General features: G+C 43.1%; 1 protein-coding gene across 1 annotated transcript in view; it reads left to right on the plus strand.

The window, feature by feature from the left end:
• Positions 1–12,868, plus strand: part of LOC122562927 (uncharacterized) — a 90,588-nt gene that overhangs the window by 59,283 nt on the left and 18,437 nt on the right. Inside the window, exons 13-15 of the mRNA XM_087973389.1 lie at positions 1,252–1,316; positions 7,813–8,127; positions 8,265–8,588. Of these exons, the coding sequence (XP_087829515.1) occupies positions 1,252–1,316; positions 7,813–8,127; positions 8,265–8,588 (704 nt within the window). The remainder of the gene's footprint in view (positions 1–1,251; positions 1,317–7,812; positions 8,128–8,264; positions 8,589–12,868) is intronic.

Genomic DNA, 12,868 nt, shown 5'->3' on the forward strand with positions numbered 1-12,868 from the left:
TCTGTTTCTGACACTCAGACACTGGTGACCTGACAGCAGAGGGGTTTCATCCCCATTGGGGTATTAACCCCCAAATGTTTCCAAGTGTTCTCCAGGAGTTTATCCAACGTATTGTTTCTGTTTCCCAGACAGAGTATTGTGATGGTCCTCGTTGGTTCAGTCTCTGGGTAATGACTCCAGTGACACTCCTTCCATATTAAGGGTTAAGGTGGGGCCACTGCCTTCAGCATTGTGGCTGGGGATGAGCACGGTTGGTGAAGGGTGTCAGCCCCTTTGATCTTCTCAAAGGTGAAACCCAGCTTGGTTCACCAGACTCACTCATCATCAACCATGTCCTGGTGAATACAAAGCCCCATGTCTGTTGGTTCACCAGAGGGATCCTCACCTTGGAACAGGTCCAACCATTTCCAGTCTATGCAGACTGTTTGAACTGTCATGTCTGTTCCATTTTAGGAACCACAGCAATTAATTTGTGACAGCAAGCTTCTGCAAGGAACAATCTGATAATGACCAGATCGTGACATTAGTTGGTGACAATTATGGACTAGGAGATGAGACAACTCCATGATTGTCCTTTGAAATAATGCAATGTAGTTAGTTGCCTGGAAATGAGGGTTTAGAATTAAAAATAGACTGGAAAGTCTGTGGCCTTTTTCTCTGGAGTGGAGAAGGCTGAGTGGTGACCTTTTTGAGGTTTATAAGATCATGAGCAGCACGGAAAAGATCTTATTCCTCGGGTGTCTGTTCAAAACCTGGGTGCATGTTTTTAAGGTGAGAAGAGGGGCAATTTTTTAGGAGAAAGTGAGGCAAATGTTTTACACAGAGAGTGGTTCGTGTGTGGAATAAATTGTTATAACTTTTCCAATGTCTTCAATGTTGAATACAGACTGAAAACTGGAGTGGTCATAAGCCCTCAGAACAAAACATCTTGAGTTTGCTTTTATTTCTTTTATTTTTGAAGTGCAGTTCATTAAATATTGTTTTGTGAGGAACTGGAGCTCACTCCCAGTTACTCAATCACAATTCGTTTCCCCCTGAATTTTCTGTCTGTCGGGTGAGAATTCAGAATTCAGAATTCTGTTAAACACAACTGATCGAAAAAAATGTCTTCACGGTGAACTTTTACCCTCTGGCTTACTGTAGTTTCACAAACTGGCTTCGTATATCCTGTTCCTCATTTAACTTCTTGTAGACATTGCGTTACACACTTATTTAAATGTGAGAAACAAGAGCTGTGGGATTGACATCAAGATCTGAACTGACCTTTGAGAATAAAACGATGTGGATTTTGATTCTCCTCATTTGTTCCATTCCTGGTGAGTGACCATTTGAGTTGTATATTCAGATAATCAATGTTTGTTGAAACCACTGTGTGGTTTATACAGTAGAAATGTTTAAACATTTGAAGATACATAATCAGATAAAGTGAGAGCTTGTGACACAATGGGTAACATTGTTATTGCTGTGATAAATGCTGAGAGTTTGATTCTCACTCCAGCACATTTTGCAAAAGCATGTGTATTCTCACAAAGTCGAACATGTTCATTACCAATCTGCAAATCCATCTAACATGCCCAGTGAATGGAACATGACTGTGTGAGGTTCCAGGTCAGCCTTGTCCAATGCAGAGTGACACCCCTCACATTACAGCAACTGGCTTCGGGCGAGTGACAAGCTGTAGAAAACAGACACAGCATGGACTTTGTCTGCTCCATGTGTCTCTAAATATGGAAGTCTTGGAAGTTTAAAGGAACAAATATAAAAATACCTGAACAACACCACAAATATATCTTCTACTGAACATATTGTAATCCCATGTGACAGCGTTCCCAAATACTTGAGAGCAGCTTTATTAATTCTGAATTAAATAAAAATGGACCAAATAATATTTCTTTTGAGTGAAAAAAGCAGCACAATTATTTTAATTTTTCCAATGTTTTTAATGTTGAATATACACTGAAAACTGGAGTTGTAATAAGCCCTCAAGGGAAACACCTTGAGTTGATTAAATATTGTTTTGTGAGGCTCGGTCGCAAAGTAGATTGTTGGTGTATATTTCTTTTCACAGAAAAAGCCTTTTACCTTTCAGTCGTTAACGTGAATCAAGTCGCTGACTCTCTTTCAATCCCACTGATTTACGCATTACAATGTAACACTAAAACTGTTGTTCATCATGCAGTCTCTCCATTTATGAGCAAGAAATTGTCAAACACTCAAGATTAGAATTCCCAGTGTCGCATTACTCTCAGCTACAACTCAGTGAATCCTGTTACATGAAAACCTCCTGAAACATTTAGTGGCTTGAGCCCACCAAATTCATGTAGAATACTTCACGGGCAGAAACCTGAAACATGAATCTCTCTGTTTTCACAACTCTCTTTCATTCAAGGCTTCCGTTTTCCAATGAGGTCTCTTTCTCCTGACTTTCGTCAGCTTTACATATTCATGAACTCAATGCCGTTCTCTTCTCCTCTCCACCTTAGATTTCAATTCCATTCTGTCATTTTACTCAAGAATTGTTCTCCACAAAAAGGGTGGTTCTCCCAACAAGATTTTTGGTCTGGTATTTATTGAAGTAAAGTCTCCCCAGTCATCAACAGGCTGTTCCTCTTCCACACCAGGAAACAACATGGCAGCAATTTAAGCACTATCTCATGAAACATTTCTCTGGTACACTCAGTAAATTATTTATGTTATTTTACACTCCTTACACTGACAACAATGTGTGATTACAAACCATCCTGCCTTTACTGCCCTCAAGGTCCTGCACATTGATCTCTCTCTCCCCTCATGAACCATCCCTTGCTGAACTCCAATTCTCTTCCTCTCCCACTTGAGGACTCTCATCATCTTGCCTGGGTCACCTGTTGTATCTACACGTTGAGCCCTGAAAATGCAGCCCCTGAGCCCACCATGAGTCTGCACACACCCCCTCTCCTACCTGGATTAAACCCTCCTTCTCAGGTCGGAGTAAGGACCCTTCAGCACCTGTGCCCTCCTTCGCACTGATCCCCAGCCAACTCCAATCCAGGCCTGTCACTCAGGCTGCTCTCCAGGGGTACAACATTTCGATGATGTCACACACGGTGGAGTTAGAGCCCACAGCGGGCAGCACAAACCCAATTTCAAGACTGTCCCAAAGCTCGACCAGTGGGGTAAGAAAATATCCTGACTGTTTCAATCATTCGTAGAGTCATAGAGATGTACAGCATGGAAACAGACCTTTCGGTCCAACCCATCCATGCCGACCAGATATCCCAACCCAATCTAGTCCCACCTGCCAGCGCCCGGCCCATATCCCTCCAAACCCTTCCTATTCATGTACCCATCCAAATGCCTCTTAAATGTTGCAATTGTACCAGCCTCCACCGCATCCTCGGTAGCTCATTCCATACACTTATCACCCTCTGCGTGAAAACGTTGCCCCTTTTATATCTTTCCCCACTCACCATAAAACTATGCCCTCTAGTTCTGGATTCCCAAACCCCAGGGAAAAGACTTTGTCTATTTATCCTATCCATGCTCCTCAGAATTTTGTAAACCTCCATAAGGTCACCCCTCAGCCTCCGACGCTCAAGGAAAAACAGCCCCAGCCTGTTCAGACGCTCCCTGTAGCGCAGATTCTCCAACCCTGGCAACATCCTTGTAAATCTTTTCTGAACCCTTTCAAGTTTCACAACATCTTTCCGATAGAAAGGAGACCAGAATTGCACGCAATATTCCAACAGTGGCCTAACCAATGTCATGTACAGCCGCAACATGACCTGCCAATTCCTGTACTCAATACTCTGACCAATAAAGGAAAGCATACCAAATGCCTTCTTCACTATCCTATCTACCTGCGACTCCACTTTCAAGGAGCTATGAACCTGCACTCCAAGGTCTCTTTGTTCAGCAACACTCCCTCGATCCTTACCATTAAGTGTACAGGTCGTGCTAAGATTTGCTTTCCCAAAATGCAGCACCTCGCATTTATCTGAATTAAACTCCATCTGCCACTTCTCAGCTCATTGGCCCATCCAGTCCAGATCCTGTTGTAATCTGAGGTAACCCTCTTCGCTGTCCATTACACCTCCAATTTTGGTGTCATCTGCAAACTTACTAACTGTACCTCTTATGCTCGTAATCAAATCATTTATGTAAATGACAAACAGTAGAGGGCCCGGCACCGATCCTTGTGGCACTCCATTGGTCACAGGCCTCCAGTCTGAAAAATAACCCTCCACCACCACTCTCTGTCTTCTCCCTTTGATCCAGTTCTGTATCCAATTGGCTAGTTCTCCCTGTATTCCATGAGATCTAACCTTGTCAATCAGTCTCCCATGGGGAACCTTGTTGAACACCTTACTGAAGTCGATATAGATCACATTTACTGCTCTGCCCTCATCAATCTTCTTTGTTACTTCTTCAAAAAACTCAATCAAGTTTATGAGACATGATGTCCCACGCACAAAGCCATGCTGACGTTCCCGAATCAGTCCTGGCCTTTCCAAATACATGTACATCCTGTCCCTCAGGATTCCCTCCAACAACTTGCCCACCACCGAGGTCAGGCTGACTGGTCTATAGTTCCCAGGCTTGTCCTTACCACACTTCTTAAAGATTGGCATCACGTTTGCCAACCTCCTGTCTTCCGGCACCTCGCCTGTGACTATCGATGATACAAATATCTCAGCAAGAGGCCCAGCAATCACTTCTCTAGCTTCCCGCAGAGTTCTCAGGTACACCTGATCAGGTCCTGGGGGTTTATCCACCTTTAACCTTTTCAAGACTTCCTGCACTTCCTCTTCTGTAATCTGGACATTTTGCAAGATGTCACCATTTATTTCCCTACAGTCTGTTTCTTCCATATGCTTTTCCACAGTAAATGCTGATGCAAAATACTCATTTAGTATCTCCCCCATTTTCTGCAGCTCCACACAAAGGCCGCCTTGCTGATCTTTGAGGGGCCTTATTCTTTCCCTAGTTATCCTTTTGTCCTTAATATATTTGTAAAGTCCCTTTGGATTCTCCTTAATTCTATTTGCCAAAGCTATCTCATGTCCCTGTTTTGCCCTCCTGATTTCCCTCTTAAGTATACCCTTACTGCCTTTATACTCTTCTAAGGATTTCCTCGATCTATCCTGTCTCTACCTGACATATGCTTCCTTCTTTTTCTTAACCAAACCCTCAATTTCTTTAGTCATCCAGAATTCCCTTTCATCCTGAAAGGAATATACTGTCTCTGGATTCTTGTTGTCTCTTTTTTGAAAGCTTACCATTTTCCACCTGTCCCCTTACCTGCGAACATCTGCCTCCAATTAGCTTTTGAAAGTTCTTGCCTGATACCGTCAAAATTGGCCTTTCTCCAATTTAGAACTTCAACTTTTGAATGTGGTCCATCATTTTCCTTCACTATTTTTAAACAAATAGAATTATGGTCGCTGGCACCAAAGTGCTCCCCCACTGACACCTCAGTCACCTGCCCTGCCTTATTTCCCAAGAGTAGGTCAACTTTTGCACCTTCTCTAGTAGGTACATCCACATACTGAATCAGAAAATTGTCTTGTACACACTTAAGAAATTCAGCTCTATCTAAATCTTTAACACTATGGCATTGCCAGTCGATGTTTGGAAAGTTAAAATCCCCAACCATAACCCCCTATTATTCTTACAGATCACTGAGATCTCCTGACAAGTTTGTTTCTCAATTTCCCTCTGACTACTGGGGGGTCGCTAATACAATCCCAAGAAGATGATCATCCATTTCTTATTTCTCAGTTCCACCCAAAATAACTTCCCTGGATGTATTTCCGGGAATATCCTACCTCAGCACAGCTGTAATGCTATCCTCATCAAAAATGCCACTCCCCCTCCTAGCTTGCCTCCCTTTCTATCCTTCCTGTAGCATTTGTATCCTGGAACATTAAGCTGCCAGTCCTGCCCATCCCTGAGCCATGTTTCCGTAATTGCTATGATTTCCCAGTCCCATGTTCCTACCCATGCCCTGAGTTCATCTGCCTTCCCTGTTAGGCCCCTTGCATTGAAATAAATGCAGTTTCATTTATTACTCCTACCTTGTCCCTGCCTGCCCTGACTGTTTGACTCACTTCTGTTCTCAGCTGTACCAGTCTCAGATCAATCTCTTTCCTCACTATCTCCCTGGGTCCCACCTCCCCCCCCACCCCACCTTACTAGTTTAAATCCTCCCAAGCAGTTCTAGCAAATTTCCCTGCCAGTATATTCGTCCCCTTCCAATTTAGGTGCAATCCGTCCTTCTTGTACAGGTCACTTCTCCCCCAAAAGAGATTCCAATGATCCAAAAATGTGAATCCTTCCCCCATACACCAGCTCCTCAGCCATGCATTCATCTGCTCTATCCTCCTATTCCTGCCCTCACTAGGTTGTAGCACTGGGAGTAATCCAGATATTACTACCCTTGAGGACCTCCTTTTTAAATTTCTGCCTAACTCTCTGTGATCTCCTTCAGAATCTCAACCTTTTCCCTTCCAATGTCGTTGGTTCCAATGTGGACAATGACCTCCTGCTGGCCCCTCTCCCCCGCGAGAACATTCTGTACCCTCTCTGAGACATCCTTGATCCTGGCACCAGGAAACAATACACCATTCTGCTTTTTCTCTGCTGGCCACAGAAACATCTGTCTGTACCTCTGACTACAGAGTCCCCTAACACAATTAATCTCTTGGAAGCCAACATACCCCTCGTTGCATTAGAGCCAGTCTCAATACCAGAAACTTGGCTGTTTGTGCTACATTCTCCTGAGAATCCATCACCCCCTACATTTTCCAAAACAGCATATCTGTTTGAAATGGGTATATCCACAAAAGAATCCTGCTCTAGCTGCCTACCTCTCTTACCCTTCCTGGGGTTAATCCATCTATGTGACTGTATCTGAGACTTTCCCCCCTTTCTATATCTGCCATCCATCACATACTGTTGCTGTTGCAAATTCATCATCGCTTCTATTTATCTCTCCAACCGATCCACTCGATCTAATAAGATTCACATCCAACAGCATTATGGCAGATATAATCCGCAGTAACCCTTTAACTCTCTTTAAACTCTCACATCTGACAAGTAGTACATATCACTGCAAAGGCCATTTTTGCTCCTTCACAATCTACAGACCCAGAAAATAACACTGTCTTATTCCTCTACAAACACTGCCCCAGGTTAAATTAATAGCTATGGCTTATATTTTAAGTTTAATCAAGATACTTATCTCCAAAAACATATAATCAAGAAAGAATCCATTATACCCACTACTGCAGCCTTTCTCTTGGACAGATTTAAAACAACAATTAACTGATCTGATTCTGTGCTGTGAACTTCGCCCAAAAGTTCCTCCAAGATTAGTTGTGAATTTCACTGTTTGTTAATTTTCCCAGATACACTCCGATGTCCAGCGATACACGAATTCAAACAGCAAAGCAGTAACTGTGCAGGTTTTCTCTCTCTCTCTCTCTCTCCTGCACTGTCCTCACCATGTGCTTCCTTTGTCTGCTCTTCTCCCTTTTAAACTGCTGTTGTTTTAATTTTTTTTCCAAAGTTCCAAAACAATGCAACAGCATATAAAACAGTAATTGCTGCTTCTGGAAGTTGAGGAAATCACCTCCAACACCTAAAATACCTCAAAAAAAGGAGCAGCTCTTGCAGCCAGAAATTTTTCCCATCCTGGAAATTTAGAACAGCCTGAGGCTGTGACAAAGGATTGCCATCATCATGAACTCGATGGAATGTAGCTGATTAAAATGTATCTGTTTATACTAAGCCATTCATTCCAGTCAAATTTATCAATTCGTTTCTCCTCAGTTTCAGGTGCTTTATGGGCAGAGAAAGATGTAACGGGAATTTTGGGAAGAACGATCACAATATCTTGTCACTACGAAGCATGGAGGTACCAATCACACATGAAATATTGGTGTCACGGATGGACTCGTCAGTGTAAGGTTATAGCAACGAGAAATTGGCCAAATGGGAGAATATCAATCACTGATAACAAAACACAAGGAATATTTCTTGTCACAATCACGAATCTTCAATGGGGAGATGCCGGACGATACAGCTGTGGGATCGAGACTCCTGGCCTTGACCCAATGTTTAATGTAAACCTGCACATCTCTGACGGTAAATGTCTCATTGATCCTTCAAAAAAAATACTTTCTGCTGATATATCTTATCAATGTTTTATCCAGGAAGAAAAGTGACAAAGTGTTGGGGGATATTTGATCTTTGATCTCTCAATAATTGTTTCTTTCCCACAGAAGCCGTCTCTGTTCCTGGACTTCGATTTTTATCCCAACCAAATGTCTCATGTTCAGGGGGTTCAGTGACAGTCTCCTGCGAGTCTGCCCGGGGATCCCTCCCCATTCACTACACATGGTCTGAGAAGACCCCATCTCAAGATTCAAAGATCTCTGACACCAATAAACTGGATCTACATTGTCAATCCTTCACACAACAACATCATCAATATTACTGCTCAGCCTCAAACACTCAAGGAACAAAACCCAGTGAAATTGTTCATGTCTCAGTCAGCAATGTAAGAGAGAAGAACTGCAGTTATAGGATACAGACCAACAGCATCAGTAAGTGTGATGTAAACAACGTTTGTTTATTATCTCTCTCTGGGAAACTGTAATTGATAAAATGCACTCCATTTGTTTCTTCATCATTTCTGAACAAATCCAATGGTTTGCACTGTAGTTAGAAAATGTGGAGGTACAAAAAATACTAACCACATCATGCAGAAACATTGGAACAACTCGAATAATCCCTGCAAAATTAAAACAGCGTTTGATTGATGGAGAATTTGTATTTTTCTAACAGATGGAGTTTTAAATTCAGTACGTGACTGTTGTGTCCAGATTTCGGACAGATATTGGGGATAGAGTGGAGATCAGTTGTACAATGAAATATCTGTAAATATTGCCTGCAGCCATTTCCTGATATGATCTGTTTGAGCTGTCAGAGAAGAAGCAAGTCAGCATCAAGTCGAAGTGACACCCGGGAACTGTATTTGGAACTATCAGCAGCAGCTCATGTGGCTGCACTCTCACTTCTGATGGCAGCATGTTGGGGGTTCCAGTTCCCCTTCGGGGTTAAAATTCAGCTGGATCCCACTGCCCAGCAGAGAGAAGTAATGCTGTGCTGTGGCAGGTGAGACAGTGTCGATGAGGTGATAAACTGAGAACCTGTTCCCCCTTTAGGAATGGCACCATATGTAAACTATTTACAGAATAGAGGTTCTCCTAGTGTCTGAGCAAGCATTCATAGAGTCATAGAGTCATAAAGATGTACAGCATGGAAACAGACCCTTTGATTCAACTCGTCCATGCCGACCAGATATCCCAACCCAATCTAGTCCCACCTGCCAGCACCTGGCCCATATCCCTCCAAATCCTTCCTATTCATATACCCATCCAGATGCCTTTTAAATGTTGCAATTTTACCAGCCTCCAACACTTCCTCTGGCAGCTCATTCCATACATGTACCACCCTCTGTGTGGAAAAGGTAACCCTTGGGTCTCTTTTTTTCTTTCCCCTCTCATTCTAAACCTATGCCCTCTAGTTCTGGACTCACCCACCCCAGGGAAAAGTCTTTGTCTGTTTATCCTATCCATGCCCCTCATAATTTTGTAAACCTCTATAAGATCACCCCTCAGTCTATGACACCCCAGGGAAAACAGCCCCAGCCTGTTCAGACTCTTTCTATAGCTCAAATCCTCCAACCCTGGCAACATCCTTGTAAATCTTTTTTGAACCCTTTCAAGTTTCACAACATCTTTCCGATAGAAAGACGACCAGAAATGCATGCAATATTCCAACAGAAGCCTAACCAATACCCTGTACAGCCGCATTATGACCTCCCAATTCCTGTATTCAATACTCTGACCAATAAAAGAAAGCATATCAAATGCCTTCTTCACTATCCAATCTACCTGCGACTCCGCTTTCAAGGAGCTATGAACCTGCACTCCAAGGTCTCTTTGTTCAGCAACACTCCCTAGGATCTTACCATTAAGTGTATAAGTCCTGCTAAGATTTGCTTTCCAAAAATGCAGCACCTTGCATTTATCTGAATTAAACTCCATCTGCCACTTCTCAGCCCATTGGCCCAACTGGTCCAGATTCTGTTGTAATCTGAGATAACCTTTTTCGCTGTCCACTCCACCTCTAATTTTGGTGTCATCTTCAAACTTACTAATTGTACCTCTTATGCTCACGTCCAAATCATATATGTAAATGACAAAAAGTAGAGAATCCTTGTGGCAGTCCACTGGTCACAGGCCTCCAGTCTGAAAAACAACCCTCCACCACCACCCTCTGTCTTCCACCTTTGAGCCAGTTCTGTATCCAAATGGCTAGTTCTCCCTGTATTCCATGAGATGAGTTTCCTGAGGAAGGGCTTATGCCCGAAATGTCGATTCTCCTGTTCCCTGGCTGCTGCCTGACCTGCTGTGCTTTTCCAGCAACACATTTTCAGCTCTGATCTCCAGCATCTGCAGACCTCACTTTCTCCTTCCATGAGATCTAACCTTGCTAACCAGTCTCCCATGAGGAAACTTGTGAAACACTTTACTGAAGTCCATATAGATCACATCTACCACTCTGTTTTCATCAATCCTCTTTGTTACTTTTTTCAAAAAACTCAAACAGGTTTGTGAGACATGATTTCCCACGCACAAAGCCATGTTGACTATCCCTAATCAGTACTTGCCTTTCCAAATACTTGCATATCCTGTCCCTCAGGATTGCCTCCAACAACTTGCCCACCACTAACATCAGGCTCACCGGTCTATCGTTCCCTGACTTGTCCTTACTACCCTTCTTAAACAGTGGCACCATGTAAGCCAACCTCCAGTCTTCCGGCACCTCACCTGTGACTATCAATGATACAAAAATCTCAGAAAGAGGCCCAGCAATCACTTCTCTAGCTTCCCACAGTGTTCTAGGGTACACCTGAACAGGTCCTGGGGATTTATTCACCTTTATGTGTTTCAAGACATCCAGCATTTCCTCCACTGTAATATGGACATTTTGCAAGGTGTCACCATCTACTTCACTACTGTCTATATCTTCCATATCCTTTTCCACAGTAAATACTGATGCAAAATACTCATTTAGTATCTCCCCGATTTTCTGCAGCTCCACACAAAGGCCGCCTTGCTGATCTTTGAGGGGCCCTATTCTCTCCCTAGTTATCCTTTTTGTCTTTAGTATATTGTAAAAACTCTTTGGATTCTCCTTAACTCTATTTGCCAAAGCAATCTCATGTCTCCTTTTTGCCCTCCTGATTTCCCTCAAGTATACTCCTACTGCCTTTATACTCTTCTCAGGATTCACTCAATCTATCCTGTCTATACCTTACATATGCTTTCTTCATTTTCTTAAGCAAAGCCTCAATTTCTTTAGTCATCCAGCATTCCCTACACCTACCAGCCTTTCCTTTCACCCTGACAGGAATATACTTTCTCTGGATTCTCATTATCTCATTTCTGAAGGCTTACCATTTTCTAGCCGTCCCTCTACCTGCGAACATCTTCCCCTAATCAGCTTTTGAAAGTTCTTGCCTAATACTGTCAAAATTGGACTTTCTCCAATTTAGAACTTCAACTTTTAGATCTGGTCTATCCTTTTCCATCACTATTTTAAATCTAATGGAATTATGGTCGCTGGCCCCAAAGTGCTCCCCCGCTGACACCTCAGTCACCTGCCCTGCCTTATTTCCCAAGAGTAGGTCAAGTTTTGCACCTTCTCTAGTAGGTACATCCACATACTGAATCATAAAATTGTCTTGTACGCACTTAACAAATTCCTCTCCATCTAAACCCTTAACACTGTGGCAGTCCCAGTCTATGTTTGGAAAGTTAAAGTCCCCTACCATAACCACCCTCTTATTCTTACAGAAAGCTGAGATCTCCTTACAAGTTTGTTTCTCAATTTCCCTCTGACTGTTAGGGGGTCAATAATACAATCCAAATAAGGTTATCATCCCTTTCTTATTTGTCAGTTTCCCCCAGATAACTTCCCTGGATGCATTTCCAGGTATACCCTCCATCAGCACAGCTATAAGGCTATCCCTTATCAAAAACGACATTCTCTTTCCTCTCTTGTCCCCCTTTCTGTCCTTCCTGTAGCATTTGTATCCTGGAACATTAAGCTGCCAGTCCTACCCATCCCTGAGCCATGTCCCTGTAATTGCTATGATATCCCAGTCCCATGTTCCTAACCATGCCCTGAGTTCATCTGCCTTCCCTGATAGGCCCCTTGCATTGAAATAAATGCAGTTTCATTTAACAGTCCTACCTTGTTCTTCGCTTTGTCCCTGTCTGCCCTAACTGTTGGACTCACTTCTGTTCTCAACCGTACCAGTCTCAGATTGATCTCGTACCTCACTATCTCCCTGGGTCCCAGCCCCACCCCCCGCCCACCTTACTAGTTTAAATCCTCCTGACCAGCTCGAGCAAATTTCCCTGCCAGTATATTAGTCCCCATCTGATTCATGAGCAATCCGTCCCTATTGTCCAGGTCATTTCTACCCCAGAAAAGATTCCAATGATCCAAAAATGTGAATCCTTCACCCATACATCAGCTCCTCAGCCATGCATTCATCTGCTCTATCCTTCTATTCTTGCCCTCACTAGTTCGTAGCACTGGGAATAATCCAGATATTACTACTCTCGAGGACCTCCTTTTTAAACTCCTGCAAAACTCTCTGTAATTTCCCTTCTGAATCTTAACCTTTTCCCTTCCTATGTCGTTTTTTCCAACAAGGACAATGACCTCATTCTGGTCCCTCTCCCCTGTGAGAACATTCTGCACCCCCTCTGAGACATCCTTGATCCTGGCACCAGGAAAGCAACAC

This window comes from Chiloscyllium plagiosum, unplaced genomic scaffold (genome assembly GCF_037043375.1).
Source record: "Chiloscyllium plagiosum isolate Xiang-an unplaced genomic scaffold, Cpla_swu_hap1 HiC_scaffold_26, whole genome shotgun sequence".
NCBI lineage: Eukaryota > Metazoa > Chordata > Chondrichthyes > Orectolobiformes > Hemiscylliidae > Chiloscyllium > Chiloscyllium plagiosum.